The 20,538-nt window shown below is 46.3% G+C and overlaps 1 protein-coding gene across 1 annotated transcript in view; it reads right to left on the bottom strand.

The window, feature by feature from the left end:
- Positions 1-1,826: 1,826 nt before the first annotated feature.
- The window catches only part of LOC145351895 (uncharacterized), a 58,557-nt gene continuing 39,845 nt past the window's right edge, over positions 1,827-20,538 (bottom strand). Inside the window, exons 7-10 of the mRNA XM_080201666.1 lie at positions 12,111-12,218; positions 10,145-10,206; positions 7,080-7,710; positions 1,827-3,570 (exon numbers count right to left, since the gene is read on the bottom strand). Of these exons, the coding sequence (XP_080057792.1) occupies positions 3,104-3,570; positions 7,080-7,710; positions 10,145-10,206; positions 12,111-12,218 (1,268 nt within the window). The 3' untranslated portion in view covers positions 1,827-3,103. The remainder of the gene's footprint in view (positions 3,571-7,079; positions 7,711-10,144; positions 10,207-12,110; positions 12,219-20,538) is intronic.

The raw sequence follows: 20,538 nt of genomic DNA, 5'->3' as shown, positions 1-20,538 counted from the left end.
CTGCCTCTACTACTACCTCTGGCAGCTTGTTCCAGACACTCACTACCCTCTGTGTGAAAAAACTGCCTCTCTGAACCTTTTCGTATCTCTCCTCCTCATCTTAAACCTATGCCCTCAAGTTTTAGACTCCCCTAACTTTCGGGGAAGATAGACTATTTAGCTGCTCTATGCCCCTCATTATTTTATAGACCTCTATAAGATCACCCCAAAGCCTCTTATGCTCCAGAGAAAAAAGTCCCAGTCTAAACTTTCCTTATAACTCAATCCATCAAGTCTTGGTAACGACCTAGTAAATCTTTTCTGTACGCTTTCTAGTTTAATAATATCCTTTCAATAATAGGATGACCAAAACTGTACACAGTACTCTGAGTGTGCCCTTACCAATGTCTGGTACAACTTCAACAAGATGTCCGAACTCCTGTATTCAATGTTCTGACCAATGAAACCAAGCATGTCAATGCCTTCTTCACCACTCTGTCCACCTGTGACTCCACTTTCAAGGAGTTATGGCCCTGTACCCCTAGATCTCCTGAGCTGAAGTTGAGAAGAGATTTGATAGAGATGTTCAAAATCATGAGGGGTCTTGACAGGGTTGACAGAGCAAGACTAATCCCATTGGTGAAAGGGTTAAAGGCCAGAGGGCACAGATTTAAGATGAAAGAGCCAAAGGTGACAGGAGCAAACACTTTATCTTGCAGTGTGTGATGGAACACACTTCCTGTGGGTGTGGTGGAGGTAGGTCTAATAGCGGCTTTCAACAGGGAATCAGATAATTTTCTAAAGAAAGAATAATTTGGAAAGTTCTGGGGAAAGTAGAGTGGGGACTTGGTCAGTTGTTGTTGCTGGCACATGCACAACTGGCCAAGTGGACACATCTGTCCTGTAACTAATTCCAAGATCATATTTTAAAGGTCTCCATCTGGTAAAATCTCTGTGGTATTTTGTATTATAAACAAATCCTGAAAAAATAGCATTTACTGTGAACCCTGCTGTCTTGTTTTGAACTGAACTGTAAGGATTAATATTTAAAATTCTATACCAAATCTGAGCTGAAATTCCTGCTTTGGTATAAGAATTCCAAAGGCAAAACAGATGGATGGGGAGTGCGACAAGAAAACTGATCCTAATTGTGAAAGGGATGAGCTGTGACAAAATTATAACATTTAGATTTAAGCAGAGAGAGAGGTGAAAGAGAATAATCTTAGTTAAGGTGTAATCTGACAGGTAGACTTTTTCTTCTTAATTTGTTCATGGAATGTGGGCATCGCTGGCTAGGCCAGCAATCAATCCCTATCCTTAATTGCCCTTGTTTAGAGGGCATTTAAGAGTTAATCTTTGGAGCTACATGTAGGCCAGGCCAGACAAGGACAGCAGATTTCCTTCCCAGAATGCATTGCATTATTTCTTCTCCTTTCCAATCATTCTGATGCCTTGGATCTTGGCATTTCCTCCACATTTCCCAATTGTAGAAACACTTCTCTGTTTCTCTCCCTGACAACAGGGTTACTTGTTACAGCGGCTACCATCTCCTCAGAAGTCACCAGCTTTAAGTCAAACCGAATGTCAAACCAGAACTTTTCTATTTACAAAGCAAGGATCTTAAATACTCTGCATCAAACGGATCAAATTCCATCAAAAAAATAGGAAAGCCAAGACTGTGTTCAGGCAAACTTCATAAATATGCAAGTTACACATAAACAATATATATATATCAATAAAAGATAGATAGATGCAAATCCCTGGTGCTCGAACATGTACCCTTTGCTTCAAATCTTTCACAGTAATATGTCCTTAATGTATACATACATGTGCTGGCATATTGGCACATTGGCACAGTGGTTAGCACTGCTGCCTCACAGCACCAGGACCTGGGTTCAATTCCAGCCTTGGGCAACTGTCTGTGCTGAGTCTGCAAGTTCTCCCCGTGTCTGCATGGGTTTTCTCCGGGCGCTCTGGTTTCCTTCCACAGTCTGAAAGACGTGCAGGTTAGGTGCGCCGGCCATGCTAAATTCTCCCTCAGTGTACCCAAACAGGAGCTGGAGTGTGGCGACAAGGGGATTTTCACAGTAACTTCATTGCAACGTTAATGTTATCCTACTTGTGACACTAATAAATAAAATTTACATCTCTGTAGTCTGGTTATATTTAATTTTATTGTCCATCCCAAGCTGTTGCAAGTAAGGGGCATTTTATTTCAATTTTGTTTTCTCGGAGACAAAGGTTTGGTGAGTATGATCCTTTACCAGCAGATGGAGCTCAGTCCATTCAACACACTCACTTTTCCATCACTCCAGCTGTTTCCCGGACAGCGGTGGGAGATTCTCAAACTGCTACGTCTCACATCGCAAAGCAGATGTAGCCTGAACTCGCTTTGCTGCCTCGGGAAAAGGCTAATGATCCGAATTGCTCACATTTTTTTCAAAAGACTTGTGTATTAAAGCCTTCTTTTTTGGTACATCTTTCATGGAAGTACATTCGTAATTTGGTCACGGAAATCTGAGCACTCCCGATTTGAATTGGTGGACAACTTGGCAGCTGCGTCACCCCCCCATTACCCGGTTCCCTAAACTTTGGAATTCCCTCCCTAAACCTCTCAGCCTCCCTACCTCCTCCTCTAGAACGCTCCATGAAGCCCACTTCTTTGAGAAGCTTTTGGCCAGCCTGCCCAAACATCTCCTTCCGTTTGATAACGCTCCTGTGAGGCACCTTGAGATGTTTTACAAATGCAAGTTCTTGATGAGGTTGACCTTGGCTAGAATTTTACCGGCATGCCCACCCCGATTCCGGAGTGGGCGAGGCTCGGAGAACGGCATTCTCCGTTGGCCTCGGGTGGGATTGTACGAACCTTGGGCAGACGTGCCAATAAAATTCCACCCCACATCACAAGTGAGACTGATAGGTAATTGGATAGGCTGTGAAGATACCGGAAAGGGAAGCATCATATTTGGTAAACATATTTAAAAAATGACAATTTCCTTAACTTTTTAAAAAATCCAATAGCACCTCTCCCAAAAAAGTTAGTGTATAATCTTCAACTGTGTCTTATGATACTTGCAAAAGACAGATGTAGTTCAATAAAGCACCTTGATCTGAAGAGTTTTACTCAGTAACTCTCTTTGTTGGGCAGATGCTCCGATTTCCCGTCTTCTTGTGTGGGAATGGATATACTTTCCTCGGGAAGCCCCCAGCTTGTTTGGCCGGCCAAACCCAGCTTTCCCGTCAGGCCTTCGCTGCCGTTTTGCTCCTGGATTGGAATGTTCACCTTGTGACCGCTGCTCTGTTCCTCTTGGATCGGGATGCACACGGATTCCTGACAGTGCTGCTCTTGCACGGGGAACCCCGCGCCGGTCTCAGAGTCACACCCCCTGCCTGCTCTCCCTTCTCTCGTGGGGGAGCCCTCATTGTCTCCGGGGGTCCCGGGTAAGTCAGCTGGGTCACTTGCCTCTCCGCTGCTGCCCTGTTCTGTGGCGTGGTTCACTTTGACAATGACTTTGAAAGTGACCGAGCCACCCACACTCAGCACTGATTGGCCACTTGCATTGTACGTCGCGTTACTGTTGCAAGAGAAACCTGGCGAGTGAAGCGGAAAGTTTAGTTTTGCGTTTCGCGAATCGATTTGTTTTGATTGTTAAAACCAGCACCCTGGTACACGCAGGATCACAGTAGCTGGAATCCTCCAGTCTCTCGCTATCACTACCAGCGAGAATGGAGAATGCGGCGCTCTGCCAAATCCCCGCAGCGGAACTGGAGAATCCCAACCGGGGGTGAGGTTGGAGAAAGAAAGAAATAGATATCTGCCAACATTATTGACTTCAAGGCCTGGGTCAACAATGAACTAAGTAAAGAGTTAATGAGAAGTATAGGAGATATAAGGTCATAGTTTTAAGACAAAGGGTAGCAAATTTAAAACAGAGTTGAGGAGAAACTCAAAGGATTGTGAATCTGTGGAATTCGCTCCCCCAAAGTGCAGAAGGATGCCATTCAGCCCATCGAGTCTGCACTGGCTCTCCTGCTTTATCCCATTAAGCCTGCGCACTCTTTCTTTTCAGATTACAATCCAATTCCCCTTTGAATATCTCAATCGAACCCGCCTCCACCACCCTCTCCAGAGTTTGTCCCAGTCTCCAACTGTCACCACAGTTCTGCTGGCAAAGATTGCTCCTCACGCCATTTTTGCTCCTTTTGCCAATTATTTTGTATCTGTGCCCTCTGGCCCTTGATGCTGTCCAACCATAAGACATAGGAGCAGAATTAGGCCATTCGGCCCATCGGGTCTTCTCTGCCATTCAATCATGGCCGATATTTTTCTCATCCCCATTCCCTGCCTTTTCCCAATAACCCCCGACCCCCTTATTAATCAAGAATTATCTATCTCTATCTTAAAGACACTCAGTGACCTGGCCCTCCACAGCCTTCTGCGGCAAAGAGTTCCACAGATTCACCACTCTCTGGCTGAAGAAATTCATCCTCATCTCACAGAGGGAGCAGCTTCTCACTATTTACCCTGTCCATATCCCTCAGCATCTCTTTGCCAAGTCTCCTCTCAGCCTTCTCTTCTCCAAGGAAAATGGCACATTAGAATTGATCAGTTCTTTAGAAATGGTAAAGATTTGGAACGGATGTTTTTACTTTGACGTACGGGCAGGAGTTGTATGTGTGACTTCAGCGTGTACATGTGCAAAGAATAAAGTGAGTGCAGAGGAATGTTATTTGACGCTTATATATATAAAAAAAGTAATAAATATCTGGCAACGGTGCACATTATTGATATCAAGGCCTGGGTCAAAATGAGCCAAGTAAAGAGGGAATGAGAAGTATAGGAGATAACAGGTCACAGCCTTAGGGTAAAGGGCAGGAAATTTAAAACCGAGTTGAGAAGAAACTACTTCTCCCAGAGGGTTGTGAATCTGTGGAATTCGTTACCCCAAAGTGCGGTGGATGCTGGGACAGTGAGTGAATTTAAGGAGCGGTTAGATGGATGTTTAACTGGTAATGGGTTGACAGGTTATGGGGACAAAGCAGGAAAATGGTGGTGAAGGACATATCAGCCATGAGTGAACGGTGGAGTGGACTCGATGAGCTGAATGGCTTAATTCTGCTCCTGTGTCTTATGAACTAATGGAATATAACAGGTGGCATCAAGAATTTGTAATTTTTGGAGAGCTAGCAGTAAATAATGCGATCGACCACAGTCCACAGTGTTGGCACTGGGAAATGAACTTGATGTCCAAAATTACAACAAAGTTTAATTATGGTATTATTTCTGATTAAGGGAGGAATGGGCCGTATTGTTGTCCAAAGTGTTCATTACATCTGTGCAGCTTGGCTTTTACAGATTTTTAAAAGGCTTACATTAACACTGCAATGAAGTTACTGTGAAAATCCCCTAGTCGCCACACTCTGGCACACTGAGGGAGAATTTAGCACGGCCAATGCACCCTAACCAGTACATCTTTCGGACTGCGGGAGGAAACCGGAGCACCCAGAGGAAACCCAGGCAGACATGGGGAGAACGTGCAGGCTCTGCACAGACAGCGACCCAACCGGAGAATCGAACCCAGGGTCCCTGGTGCTGTGGGGCAGCAGTCGCAAATCTGGAGTAGACATGATTTCTGTAGCACTGGGAGTTATTGTGAAACAACAGGTGGATTGGCCTTGAAAAATAATGGGAGAAAGTTCAGACGCACTGTGATGGGAAAAGCACAAACAAGCTGAAGGAAAGCATATGTCCATAACCACTAGTATGGACCCATTGGGCTGAATGGCCTGTTTTGCTGCTGTGAGACTTTGTCAAAAACGATTTCCCTCACTGAATTGTGACAGATTTGGAAAATATGACAAGTACCAGTTATCTCGCTGTGGTTCCCCAGTGCTCAGTTGCCTGCTAATTGGGTGCACAGCTGTTCCAGAGGATTAGTGCTGCTCGCTTTTTCAATGAACAGCTCTTTGTGTGGAACAACATTGTAGATAACCGTAGGCAGTGAATAGAAAACCTGAATGGTCCACGTGTTCCCTGTGAATACGACATCAATCGCAAATTCTAGGCTGAGACTAAATGAAATGGCATTGCTGGGGGGAGAGAAGCTATTCCGGCTCTTCACAACAGGCAGTAAATCAAACAGGAACATCCAGGATCGAACCCAGATAGATATGGGCGGCATAGTGGCACAAGGGTCAGCACTGTTGTCTCACAGTGCCAGAGACCAGGGTTCAGTTCCGGCTTCGGATCCCTGTCTGTCTGGGTCTCCTCTGGGTGCTCCAGTTTCCTCCCGCAATCCAAAAATGTGCTGGTTAGGTGGATTGGTCATGATAAATTGCCCCTTAGTGTCATGGAGATTAGCGCAGTAAATAAGTGGGGTTACAGGGGATAGGGCCTGAGTGGGACTGCTGTCAGTGCAGGCTCACTGGGCCAAATGGCCTCTTCCTGGGCAGCGTGGTGGCACGGTGCTTAGCACTGCTGCCTCACAGCACCAGGGATTCAGGTTCAATTCCAGGTCACTGTCTGTATGGAGTTTGCACATTCTTCCCATGAATGCGTTTCCTCTGAGTGCTCTGGTTTCCTCCCACAGTCCAAAGATGTGCAGGTTAGTTTGATTGGCCGTGCTAAATTGACCTTAGTGTCAGGGTATTAACAGGGTAAATATTTGGGGATAGGTGCAGACTTGATGGACTGAACGACCTCCTTCTGCATTGTAGGGATTCTGTGGGGTTCTATGAGAACATTCGTTGAGCATAAAGTACGGGTAGTAGCACATTCGAATTCAGAAAGGCATCAACACTCCAGGAGAAGGGTTGGTCATTGATGAGGGAAGAACATTTTCACTGGGGAATTCACTGGGGTTGTGGAAGCTTGGTTATTGAATGATTTCAAATTCACGATTGATGGGTTATTGGGCACAAATGAAATCAAGCGATGTTGGGAAGGTGAGTTGACGTGACAGAGCAGCCCCGACTGAAAGATGAAGCAAGCTCAAGGAGCCAATGGTTCACTCTTACTCTTATTTCTCATCTCCAACCAATTCCTACGACTGTATTTTAAGCAACAATTTAATGTACTTAAGATAAAGAAGTTTGCCTACCAGATGGTATTGAATTTCCTGAGTTGTGACTGTCATCGTCCCCTGGATCTGAGTGGTCAAAGTCTGTTCTATTAGAGCTGTGCCCGTCAATATGATCAGGCCTGTGACTGTAATTATTCTGATGGCTTTTATGACCATCGCACTTTGCATTATGGCCTTTGTTTGACTGTCTGTAAGACAGAGGAGTTGTACTTCCCGAGGTCAGAGTGTCACAAGATGTCTGTGTCTGGTCATCGTTTCTGCTTCCGTGACTGGACAGATTACCCTGAACTGACTCTTCCATCTCACACCCTGCAGGCCACAGGGGATTGGTTGAATTTGCTGTCTGCAGATCTTTCAAATGTATGGTGCTGGAGACTTGCCCTCCGTTCCTGTGGGAGTATTTACCATCTGGAAGCTCTTTCAGGATCCTTGGAGAAGGTGCCACCTGACCCAAGAGTTCATCTCCACAGGAAGGGTTCAAAACGGAGCAACAATCTGGACGTTCAGCCAAGGAGTACAAGTTGGAGTCATCGATTCGATCAGCTGTCTTCTCCGGGTACTTGGGTGGGATAAACAACTCTCTCTCTGGATCCCAGTCCTGACTATCACTTGACAACGAACCAATCACTTGGTCAGCAGGTGAATCCCCCTTGAAAAGTAATGAGAGAACCTTCAGACACGCAGTGGTAGGAAAAGCACAAACAAGCTGAAGGGAAGCATTAATTTAGACCACATGGTGAGTGGAGAATGATACCCGGAATGAAGAGCTTGTCATACGAGGAACGGTTGAAGACACTAGGTCTGTACTCATTGGAGTTTAGGAGGATGAGGGAGTATCTTATTGAAACTCACAGGATACTGCGAGGCCTGGACACAGTGGACATGGAAAGGATGTTTCCACTAGTAGGAAAAACAAGAACCAGAGGGCACAACCTCAGGCTAAAGGGATGATCCCTAAAACAGAGATGAGGAGGAATTTCTTCAGGCAGAGAGTGGGGAATCTGTGGAACTCTTTGCCACAGGAGGCTGTGGAGGCCAGGTCATTGAGTGTCTTTAAGATAGAGGTAGATAAATTCTTTATTAATAAGAGAGTCGGGCTTATGGGGAGAAGGCAGGAGAATGGGGATGAGAAAAATATCATCCATGATTGAATGATGGGCTGAATGGCCTAATTCTGTTCCTATGTCTTATCGTCTGATGGCAATCAGCAAAACCACAAAGAAGCAGATTTCAATTCATTTGGCCAATTTTTCTGTTTCAATACCTAAAATTAAAGTTAGAAATTCGGTATTTTTGTGGTGGGTTTTGGAAATTCATTTGAAGTTGAGGGATTTGAAATATTAACAGTGTTGCTTCTGTGGGAAAGAAATTTACTGGTGTAAACTATAAATAGTGTCATCGGGATACATTGGTAGAGTTACCATTGCACCAGATGATCATAAACTGTGACTGGTGGTGATTTAGGATCACCACACCTCAGGTGAGGGGAAGGATTGAGAAGGCATGGCCTTCATGAATAAAAGTAAAATACTGCAGATGCTGGAATCTGAAAACAAAAACAGAAAATGCTGGAAAATCTCAGCAGGACTGACAGCGTCTGTGAGGGCAAAATAGCTGGCTCTGTTCCCTCCTCACAGGTGCTGTAAGACCTGCTGAGATTTTCCATTTCTCCTTCATGGATAACCGCAGCCAGTCCGGGAATTGAACCCATGCTGTTGGCATTGCTCTGCCATCCAGCCACTAACCGACCATCCGGGTTCTCACTGATATCCAATTTCGGTGGATGTAACAAGCATGGCCACATTATTTATTTTTGAACAACAGTGATACCTCCCCTGGGGTAACATATTCAAAAGGTTTGCTGAAAGGCATACAATTATGGCACGGTGTAACTGCATAATATTAAGCATTGAGTAGAAGAAGGTGCCATTCCAGGTATTTTGGATACTAATGGGAGGAGAACGTGGAGTGAACCCCGCAGCCAAAAATGAAAACAGCCCGGGGATTTGGGATGGATCCACGGGGTCAGGCAGATGGCCTGTTCTGTCTGTCCTAAGGAGAGGGTGTCACCCTCACTCCCCTCAAAGATATCATGGAGGGCAAGGCAATCCAGCGATAAAGAGCTTTATTATCTTCAAACACAGGACACTTCTAATGACCTACGGAGAATGTACACTGTTTATTATCAGTTTCACGTGCTAACTTACCAATAAAATCAGCTTTAATTTGAAAGTGGTATTACCGATAGTGCGTCGTATTATCGGGAATCAATGGGGGCACCCAAGAAAGAAAATGCTGGAAAATCTCAGCAGGTCTGGCAGCACCTCTAAAGAGAGAAAAGAGCTGACGTTTCGAGTCCAGATGACTTGACAAAGGGTCATCTGGACATGGAAGCATCAGCTCTTTTCTCTCCTTCCAGATGCTACCAGGTCTGCTGAGATTTTCCAGCATTTTCTCTTTCGGTTTCAGGTTCCAGCATCCACAGTAATTTGTTTTTATCAGTGGGGATGTAATCTGTTTGAGTCGAGGGCAGACTGAAGGACGAAGATACCTTCTCTAAGTCTCCCTTTGTGAAGTTAGATTGGGAGATCTTAGGTCCCAGCGGGGTAACGGCACCAATTCAGAAATCTGTCCTTGATTCAGAGTTAATTGCAATCCCGCCCAGATAAGCTGTAAGGTAGCAGGCATGGGAATTGGGGTAATAAGATACCATGAAGCACTAATTGGGGAAGATTCAGAACACAAAGTAGAGGGATGCCTGAGGGGGCTTTTTGTTGACTGAAATGGAAACTGTCCCCTTCCCGACCCTTTTGGACAGAGCTCAGGCACTTTAGGAGGATCCTTTTGCCGAGTGATTGAGTAACGTAACACCAGAAAGCTGATGGTAAAATGTAATTATTATAGTAAACCGAAAACCGGACCGAGAGTCACTGTTAATTGGTCAGGTCTTGCCTTTAAAACTCTTTAAGCTATCTTGGCAAAGCACTTTCCTTCAAACTTTAAGGTGAATTTGAAGGGCTCAGTTATTTTACGAATGTCTCGACTGGTTTTTCAGTCTATTGTACCGTTTTTTTTAAACTCACCTCATTTCTCTTTTCACCCTTCACGCTGCACCAGGCATTAGCAATTCTCTGTCGTACACAATCTGCAAGAAACATGTTCCTGTCAAATATCAGTTTCTGATACAGTGTCAGAAACAAGGCAGCTGAAAGTAATAGCAATTCTTACTCTCCCATTAAACCAATTTCATTTTTATTATGAGACACAAACACAATAAAAAATTATCCCCAATTTACGCAGATTACTACCAGAGCAATAAATCCAATGAACTACATTACTGGTGTGTTAGACTCAATAAGCTACCACCACTGATACAACAAACCAAATTACCCCACCCCCATGGCTGATAATTCCTGCTCTCGTGATTTTAAGTTTATTTATTAGTGTCACAGGTAGACTTACATTAACACTGCGATGCAGTTACTGTGAACATTCCCTAGTCACCACGCTCTGGCGCCTGTTCGGGTACACTGAGGGAGAATTTAGCACGGCCAATGCATCTTGGATGGCAGGGTGGTTAGCACTGCTGCCTCACAGCCCCAGGGACCGAGGTTCGATTCCCGGCTCGGGTCACTGTCTGTGTGGAGTTTGCACATTCCCCCCGTGTCTGCGTGGGTTTCCTCCAGGTGCTCTGGTTTCCTCCCACAGTCCAAAGATATACGGGTTAGGTGCATTGGCCATGCTCAATTGCCCCTTAGTGTCCTAGGGTGTGTGGACTAGCGGGGTAAATATGTGGGACTACAGGGATAGGGTCTGGATGGGATTGCTGTTGGTGCAAACTTGATGGGCCAAATGGTCTCCTTCTGCACTGTAAGGATTACTCTCTGGGAAGAATAATCCCTCGGAATCTCTCCTCATCTCACTCCAATAACCATAGGGATAACAGGAATTCATGATGAGAACATTGGTGATACACTTTGAGCATAAGAACTGGGAGAAGCAAGAGGCCCTTCGAGCCTGTTCCGCCATTCAAAAAGATCACAGCTGATCTTTGACCTTAACTCCATCTTGCCTCTATCGTCCCCATGAACATTACTTCTACTCGTGTCTGGAATACAGAGTGAACTCGCTGGTGTGAAAGGAGGGCAGATAACTGAATGAATCCCTTCCCACACACAGAGCAGGTGGATGGTCTCTCCCCAGTGTGACTGTGGCAATGAGTTTCCAGCTGAGATGGGAACCTGAATCCTTCCCACAGTCCACACATTTCCACAGAACATGGGTACAGTCTTTCCTCGCTGCGAATACTGTGATCTATTTTCAGGCTATGTAACTAGTTAAAGCTCTTTCCACACACAGTGCATTGGGACACTCTCACTCGGGTTTGTGTGTGTGTGTGTCTGTGTGTGTGTCTGTGTGTGTGTGTGCTTTTCCAGTCACTCTGATGTTTAACGCCTTCTAACCAGCCCATGATGATAGCTAAACCAAGGGGAATCAAACAACAGTCTATCTTTCTGACTTTGGAAGAAGAAACACACTGAGGAAACTTCCTGGCAATTTACAAAAATAGCGTAGGGGCCTGGCACATATTGGGTTAATGCTTGACTGAGTACCTCATTCAAGGGAGCACATGACCCACACCCAGAGTCAAGCTATTGGGCAGAGCTGTGTACTCCAGGATGGCGAAAGTCCCCAGCTTTAACCCTTTATTGTATATTTGTAAATAGTTGCAAGAGTCAACAGACTTATAGTTAACCTACATTTGACTACAAAATCTTCAGGCCCACTGAACTGTAACCAACACCCTACAACCAATATGACCCCCACACTGGTGAATATCGGTGTATACACCTACAACAGTGAATGGAGAGGCTGAAAGTGTCCCCGGAATGGGTCTCTAGGGAAGGGACTGGATTGCAGAGGGTGCAATTCCGTGGATCTTCCTGGCCAATATCCCCTAACTCAGCAGCGGAAGACACATCTAAACCTAGGATTGTTTTCATAACTTTACGGGACTTGTATCAAACCACATGAATGATCTGAAAATACCTGTGAGAGTTGCCAGAGTCTTTCTGTGGGACACCAAGGCCCAGATAAATAATATCATTATTCCACATCCACAGGCAAGGCCCACTGTGATTGCCAGGATTGAACCATCTATATTGAAAGGATAAAACACAGTCACTGTGAGATTATAACTGAGCATCCATTACTACTGTAGAGTCATTCTTCAGATATGTTGATTAAATTGTCAAGCACACCACAAGATTGCACTGATGGAGCAATACATTCTTCTATTTCCTGTTGCGTCAGATGTAAAGATAACAAGTCTGATAGACTACTAGCTGTCTGACAGTACTCAGAAATGATTACTATTAGTCAATGGACAGAGAATGCTTGTCCTCACAGAATAATGAAATTCATATTTTTGTAACTTTCAACCAATAACGGTAACACTTTGGATCTCACAGATTCATTTTATGAAATTAGAAATACAGAATAACAATACATCATTGAATAAAAGTGGAGTTTTTCTAAGTTCCCCAACAGATTTCGTACAACAGCACCTGGCTTCATCCTGTCCCATCCAAAAATATTTCATAGAACATTCCATAACAACATACAACTAGGAGCAGGAGCAGAAAGAATGTTCCCAGTGGTGGGGGAGTCCGGAACTAAGGGTCATAGCTTGAGGATGAGGGGAAACCTTTTAGAATTGAGGTGAGGGGAAATTTCTTCACCCAGAGGGTGGTGAATGTGTGGAGTTCATCACCATAGGAAGTAGTTGAGGCCAAAACATTGTCTGACTTCAAGAAGAAATTAGATAGAGCTCTTGAAGCTAAAGTGATGAAGGGATATGGGAGGAAGAGGGGGGGATCAGGATATTGAATTCAATGATAAGCCATGATCAAAATGAATGGTGGAGCAGGCTCCAAGGAACAAATGGCCCACTCTTGCTTCTAGTTTCTATGTTCCTATTTATTATCTGGCAATTTAGCCCCTCAAACCTGCTCCATCATTCAATACGATCACAGCTGTTCTTGTCTTGATCTCAACTCCACTTTCCTGCCTGCTCTCCATAACCCTTCAACCCATTAGGGGCGACATGGTGGCACAATGGCAGCATGGTAGCACAGTGGTTAGCACTGCTGCCCCTCACAGTGCCAGGGACCTAGGTTCGATTCCCGGCTTGTCTGTGTGGAGTTTGCACGTTCTCTCCGTGTCTGCATGGGTTTCCTCTGGGTGCTCCGGTTTCCTCCCACATTCTGAAAGATCTGCTGGTTAGGTGCATTGACCCAAACAGGCGCTGGAGTGTGGTGACTAGGGGAATTTCACAGTAACTTAACTGCAGTGTGAATGTAAGCCTTACCTGTGACTAATAAATAAACGTTAAAACTTTAAGGCCTTGGAAAGGGTTAGCGGGATGAAGGCAGAGGTGAGGGACTTCACTTACATGGAGAGATTGGAGAAGCTGCAATCGTTCTTACAGTACAAAAGGTTAGGCTAAGAAGCATTTCAAATTATGAGGGGTTCTGAAGGAGCAGGTTGAGTGCAGCTCAAATCCAGAGAAGAGAAATACTTTCTGAGGACCCTTATCGGATAAGGCCCCTTTTTAAATAATTAATTCTGGGCATCACCGACAAGGTCAGTATTTATTCAATGCGCTGACCCAAGTGACTGGCTCAACCACTTCGCTGTTGAGAATTATAGAATCCCTACAGTGCAGAAGGAGGCCATTTGGCCCATTGGGCCTGCACTGACATCAATCCCACCCAGACCCTATCCCTGTAACCAACATATTTACCCGGCTAATCCCCCTGATACTAAGAGGCAATTTAGCACGGCCATTCCATCTAACCCGCACATTTTGGGAGGAAGCCGGAGCATCCGGAAGAAACCCACAGAGACACGGGGAGAACGTGCAAACTCCACACAGACAGTGACCCCCAAGCTGGGCATTGAACCTGGGCCCTTGGCACTGTGAGGCAGCAGTACTAAGAAACAATACTTTTCACCGACTGTTAATGCATGTAACAATAATAAACCAAATCAATCAAAGTCATCTGTGGAGAGAGAATAGAGCCAATGTTTGGAGTCTGGTCTTGGTCAGAGCTGAGAGCAAAAATCAGAAGAGGCTTATACTGTGGGGGTAGGAGAGGCGGGGGGGGGGGGGCGAGGAGCTGTAATTGGACAAAGGAAATGTAAATGAAGATGAAGGAAGCTGAGAAATAGGGCATTGGTGAGGCCGCAGCTGGAGTACTGTGTGCAGTTTTGGGCGCCGCACCTGCGCAAGGATATTTTGGCCCTGGAGGGAGTGCAGAGGAGGTTTACTAGGCTGATACCGGAGTTGAGGGGATTGAGCTATGAGGAGAGGCTGAATAAACTAGGCTTGTACTCGTTAGAGTTTAGAAGAATGAGGGGAGATCTCATTGAGACGTATAAGATGATGAATGGGATGGATAGGATAGAGGTGGAGAGACTCTTCCCGCTCAAAAAAGACAGTAGGACTAGGGGGCACAGCCTCAAGATAAAGGGGAGGCGGTTTAGAACGGAGTTGAGGAGGAACTTCTTCACTCAAAGGGTGGTGAATCTCTGGAATTCTCTGCCCGTTGAAGTGGTGGAGGCTGCCTCGCTAAATATTTTTAAGAAGCGGGTTGATGGGTTCTTGATAAGAGAGGGGATTAAGGGTTATGGGGAGAGGGCGGGAAAGTGGAACTGAGCCACAACAGATCAGCCATGATCTTATTGAATGGCGGGGCAGGCTCGAAGGGCTAGATGGCCTACTCCTGCTCCTATTTCTTATGTTCTTATGAAAGGTTCTAAAGGTCTCCATGACGTGATCAGAATGTGTGAATGGCGGAATAGAGGTACAGATTGTTAAGGGCCTGCCGGAGGAATGTGGTAGTTGCCCTGAAGAGGGGGGGGTGGCAGGGGTGGGGGCGTGGGAGGGGGTGGGGGGTGTCGGTTGGGGTGAGGGCTAGGACTGGGTCATCCTCATTCCTACATGGTGTTGGTGTTATTGGGGGGAGTTGTCCCTTTGGGGTCAAGGGTTAGGTTTCTTCCCATGTCTGTGGGGGGGTGGTGGTGATGTCCGTGGGGGTGGGGAGGGCGACTTTCAACATAGGGCTCCCAATCTCTGAGGAGTCAGTCTTGTCGATGGCTTGTCAGCCCTGCAAATCCTTCTTACGGCACAAATCACTCCAACCTCCAAAAAATTGTCTATGCCCCAGGGTAGAATTGTCAATTACTCGGGGACATAGGTTAAAGGTGAAAGGGGGAAAGTTTAAAGGAGATGTGAGAGGCAAGCTTTTTACACAGAGGGTGGTAAGTGCCTGGAATGTGCTACCAGAGGAGGTGGTAGAAGCAGATACAACGGCAATGTTTAAGAAACATCTTGACAGACAGGATGAGAGGTGACGTGACACCAGGTTATGGTCCAACAGGTTTATTTGAAATCACAAGCTTTGGAAGTGCTGCTCCTTTGTCACCTGACCTCTCATCTTGTCAATGCCAGTCGAACACCGGTATCTCCACATCATGAATAAGCAGGGACTGGAGGGATGTGGACCATGTAGAGACAAAAAGTCTTTGGTTCAGAAAGGCATCATGAGTTGGTGCAGGTTTGATGGGCTGAATGGCCTCTTTCCCATGCCGTACTGTGTTCTTTGTTCTAATTACGATCTGGGTCACTCTACCCACCTGACAAATACTCACTGATTTCCCCGCTGGAGGGGAAGAATTCAGCCCTTCAATTTTAAACAGCTAACAACTTCTACAAACTCAAACAGAGACAGTAGAGATTAACCAGCAACTAACTCCAGGTTTCCTGAGCTCATATTCAGTTGTGCATGTTTGAAAAAGGGGCTGGAGGTCGAACATATCAGTGTTATTCACCGACGGACAGCCTGCACACTCTACACTCTTTTGGTGTTCTTGTGGCTCCTGCTCTGCCCAAGACTGCAAGAAACTACCAAAAGTTGTAAATGTAGCCCAATCCGTCATGCAAACCAGCCTCCCATCCACTGAATCTTCAAAGAACAAACAAAGAACAAAGAACAGTACAGCACAGGAAACAGGCCCTTCGGCCCTCCAAGCCTGCACCACTCATTGGTCCAACTAGACCATTCGTTTGTATCCCTCCATTCCCAGTCTGCTCATGTGACTATCCAGGTAAGTCTTAAACGATCCCAGCGTGTCTGCCTCCACCACCCTCCTTGGCAGTGCATTCCAGGCCCCCACCACCCTCTGTGTAAAAAAACGTCCCTCTGATATCTGATATCTTCCCGCTGCCTCGGCAAAGCAGCCAGCATAATCAAGGACCTCACGCAGTCCAGACATTCTCCCTTCTACCTTCTTCCGTTGGGAAAAAGATACAAAAGTCTGAGGTCACGTACCAACTGACTCAAGAACAGCTTCTTCCCTGCTGCTGTCAGACTTTTGAATGGACTTATCTAGTATTAAGTTGATTTTTCTCTACACCCTAGCTATAACTGTAACACTACATTCTGCACTCTCTCTTTCCTTCTCTGTGAACGGTATGCTTTGTCTGTATAGTGCGCAAGAAACAATACTTTTCACTGTATGTTAATACATGTGACAATAATAAATCAAATCAAATCAAATGTAATGGTCAAAACAATGATTCCTTGAACCGGGATTTGGTATTTCCCAAATTACTCAGGTCAGAACTCAGGCTCCTGCAGATATTTGTTTCATGCCTGTGCCTTGTTCAATTAATTCAGAGACACCCTCTGTTATGAGTTTCTAACCCCATGTAGCTGGAAACAAGAATCTTCTCCAGTTACAACAGCACTCTGTGGCTTTGCACTCAACTTCATGAATATGTGAAAGGATACCAGAAAGCTGCAAGATAAACAGCGGCGGATATTCAAGGACCTAGTGAAGACGCATTCACTACACTGCCTAATGAGCCTCTTCATGTACATACCCAAGGAACATGCATTACAGATTCCACTTTGATCTGATGCTAAGTAGGAAGAGAGCCCACCGAGATCAAAAGCCAGTAGCAGAGCGGTTAAGCAGAGCAGTGCTTCAAGAAGGCAAGACAATGTAAATTGTAGGCTTGGGTTGAAGGTATAGTGGAGGGTTGACATGATTGGGCGAGGGTTAATAGTCTGGCGACATGAACTCTCTGCAACCAGGGATTTCAAATTCTGTTTGTTTAATAAATCTGCAGTTAAAAGCCAGTTTCAATAATGATGAACATGAAACTACCAGAGTATAGCTAAAAACTTCACTCCATTCAGGAAGGGAAACCAAGTGGCTGACGGCTCTGTTACAACTTGGCAGTAGGACAAATCCAGCTAAATAATGAAAAAAAGGCATGAGTTCTTCTCCCTGGAATTGTGACAGAGAGGCTGTGGTGGGACAGATGGAGGTGATGGCCTAGCGGTATTATTACTAGATTATTGATCCAGAAACTCAGCCAACGTTCTGGGGATCCGGGTTCGAATCCCACCACAGCAGGAATTTGAAATCAATAAAAACAAATCTGGAATTAAGAATTTACTGATGAACGTGATTTTGAATGTCGGAAAAACCCATCTGGTTCACTGACGTCCTTTAGAGAAGGAAATCTGCCGTCCTTACCTGGTCTGGCCTACATGTGACTCCAGGGCCACAACCACCTCAACTGCCCTCGGGCAACTAGGGACGGGCAATAAATGCTGGTCAGCCAGCGATGCCCATGTCCCATAACTATACATCCTTTCACATAAAAAAAGGTAAAGAGAACACTTTGGGGATGATCCTGCGCTTCCATCGCTGTCAGCAAGAATGGTGATGTGGGAGCAAAATCTCATGGAAATCAGAAAGCGAGATTCTCACCAGCGAGGTTGTGTTTTCCAATTTTCCCCCCTCCTCGCCAATAACAAGGTTCCCTCGAATATTGAAAGCTCACCAACGTGTTCGTAACAGGGTTGGTAAAGGCGGGAAACAATCGGGGGATCCCACTGGGGGCATCAAGGTAGCCCCCAGGTGAAGAGGGACATATTCTGGCATTGCCCCGGCACAGGTTGGCATTGCCCTGGTAAAGGTTAACCTGCACCAGGGAGCGGTGCCAGCGGTGGGCTCTTTGGGGAGCTCCCGGGAAGGGATCCCCTTATGTGTGATGGGGAGGATTGATGCCTGTGAGGGGGGCATGTCCCTCAGTCTGTAGGTATGGGGAAGAGGGGAGAGGGCCCCTGGGTCTGTGGTTATGGGGAAGAGGGGAGAGGGCCCCTGGGTCTGTGGTTATGGGGAAGAGGGGAGAGGGCCCCTGGGTCTGTGGTTATGAGGGAGGGGGAGAGAGTGCCCCTGGGTCTATGGTTATGGGGAAGAGGGGAGAGAGTGCCCCTGGGTCTATGATTATGGGGAAGAGGGGAGAGAGTGCCCCTGGGTCTATGGTTATGCGGAAGAGGGGAGAGTGCCTCTGGGTCTGTAGTTATGGCGGAGGGGGAGAGAGTGCCCCTGGGTCTGTGGGGGAAAATGGGAGAGAGTACCCCTGAGATTGCAGTGAGAGGTGGGGGAGTGCGGGGGCTTGTCCTGGTCCTGCAAAGGGTTGGGGGAAGCCCTGATGCCTGTGAGGTGAGAGGGGGCCCAATGCTGGCATTGTGGTGGGGGCAGCGTGGGCAGGTAGGGGAAGGGAGAGCCCCATTGCTTAATGCTGTGGTAGTGGCGGTGATGGGGGCTGATGCCTGTAAGGGAGTGGGCTCCTCTGTGTCAATGGTGGGGGTTGGGGTTTGGTAGAGGGTATTTATTTTCAGTTCCGATTGTGGTGCCATCGTTAAAGATCCCTGTGAGATTGGCCTTGCCAGGTCGATCAGGCCCCACCCTGCCGGCGTAACTCACACTCACTCGTGTTTTTCAGAGTGCACTGAAGACTGGGTGGTGCAGCTGGAGAGATACGTTTCAGTCAGAGCCAATGGAAAAACTGTGGGAAAATCCTGCCCATCATTCGGGGAATCTAGCACGGCCAATGCACCTAACCAGCACGTCTTTTGAATTGTGGGAGGAAACCAGAGCACCTGGGGGAAACCCACGCAGACATGGGGAGAACATGCAAAGGCAGGAATTGAACCCAGGTCAAACTGGCGCTGTGAGGCAGCTGTGCTGATCACTGTGCCACCCATCAGTTTCTACCATTGAATTTTTTATTGCAGTGAGCAGGTACCACAGCTGCTGACCCTAAACCAACTGGGTGACTGTAAGCAGCACCCAAAACACCTGCAGAGAGGGTGCTCATGAATGGCTGAGTGGAGGATTGGGGTGAGAAATACCAGAGCTCAGAGTGAATGCGATGCAAAACCCGACCTCCCAAATTCTCCACACATTCTGCTGCTCACGCTCAAATATTCCTTTATTTGTTCATTTATTGGGATGTGGAAATTGATGGCTGGCCAGCATTTATTGTCCATCCCTAACTGCCCTTGAGAAGGTGGTAGTGAGTTGCTTTCTTGAACCGCTGCGGTCCGAGTGGTGCAGGTACACCCACAGTGAGGGAGTTCCCAGGATTTTGACCCAGTCTCAATGAAGGAACGGTGACATATTTCCAAGTCAGGATGATGAATGGCTTGGTGGGGAACTTGGTACAGGTGATGGTGTTCCTGAATGTATCTGCTGCCCTTGTCCTTCCAGGTGGCGGAGATCACAAGTTTGGAAAGTGCCGTTGATGGAGCCTCGGTGAGTCGCTGTGGCGTACCTTGTAGACTGTGTGTCAGCGACGGAGGGAGTGAATGCTGAAGGTGGTGGATGGGGGACAGGATCAAGCGGGGCTGCTTTGCCCTGGGTGGTGTCGAACATCTTGCATGTTTTGGGAGCTCCACTCGTCGCACTCCTGGTCGGCCAGCAGGAGGCAGCATCAAGGAGAAAACCCAGGCTGCGTCACAAATTACGAAAAGAGATTTTCCAAAATTCATTAATTGGTGCAACTAATTAAAAGGAATCTTCACTGGATACAATTCCATTTTGCCTCTTCTCTGCCCACCGGACCAGTGCATTAATATCTTCCCGCAGTCTCCAGCTGCTTCCTGTTCAATGTGCTGACTGGAGCTGTGTTTCACTCTATTCTGCAATGCTTCAGCTGGTGGTGTGTAGGTGCTCTGATGGGTTGTCCCATTGTGCAATTGTGGCTGATGGTGGTTAGCCTATATTTCTTTTGCCTGTACACAGATTGTGTAACCCGAGTCCTCTTTGACGTCAAGTGGTCTGTGCCAAATGAGCAATCTTCAAAATTAATTGGTGGGAATATGACATCTTAACATTATTATCCCAGATTACAGCAAAATATACAAGGCAGGTGAAAGGAAGGGAATTTTACTTTTGTTCTGGCTGGAGGGGATTTTCACAGTAACTTCATCGCAGTATTAATATAAGCCGACTTGTGACACTAATAAATAAACTTTAAACATTAAAAAAAAACATCCTCTCTTGGAAACATATCGCCGTTCCATCACAGTTGCTGTGTCAAAATCCTGGA

Source organism: Carcharhinus amblyrhynchos, chromosome 2 (assembly GCF_965287045.1).
Source record: "Carcharhinus amblyrhynchos chromosome 2, sCarAmb.v2.hapA, whole genome shotgun sequence".
Lineage (NCBI taxonomy): Eukaryota > Metazoa > Chordata > Chondrichthyes > Carcharhiniformes > Carcharhinidae > Carcharhinus > Carcharhinus amblyrhynchos.
This window is presented reverse-complemented; position numbering and strand designations above follow the sequence as displayed.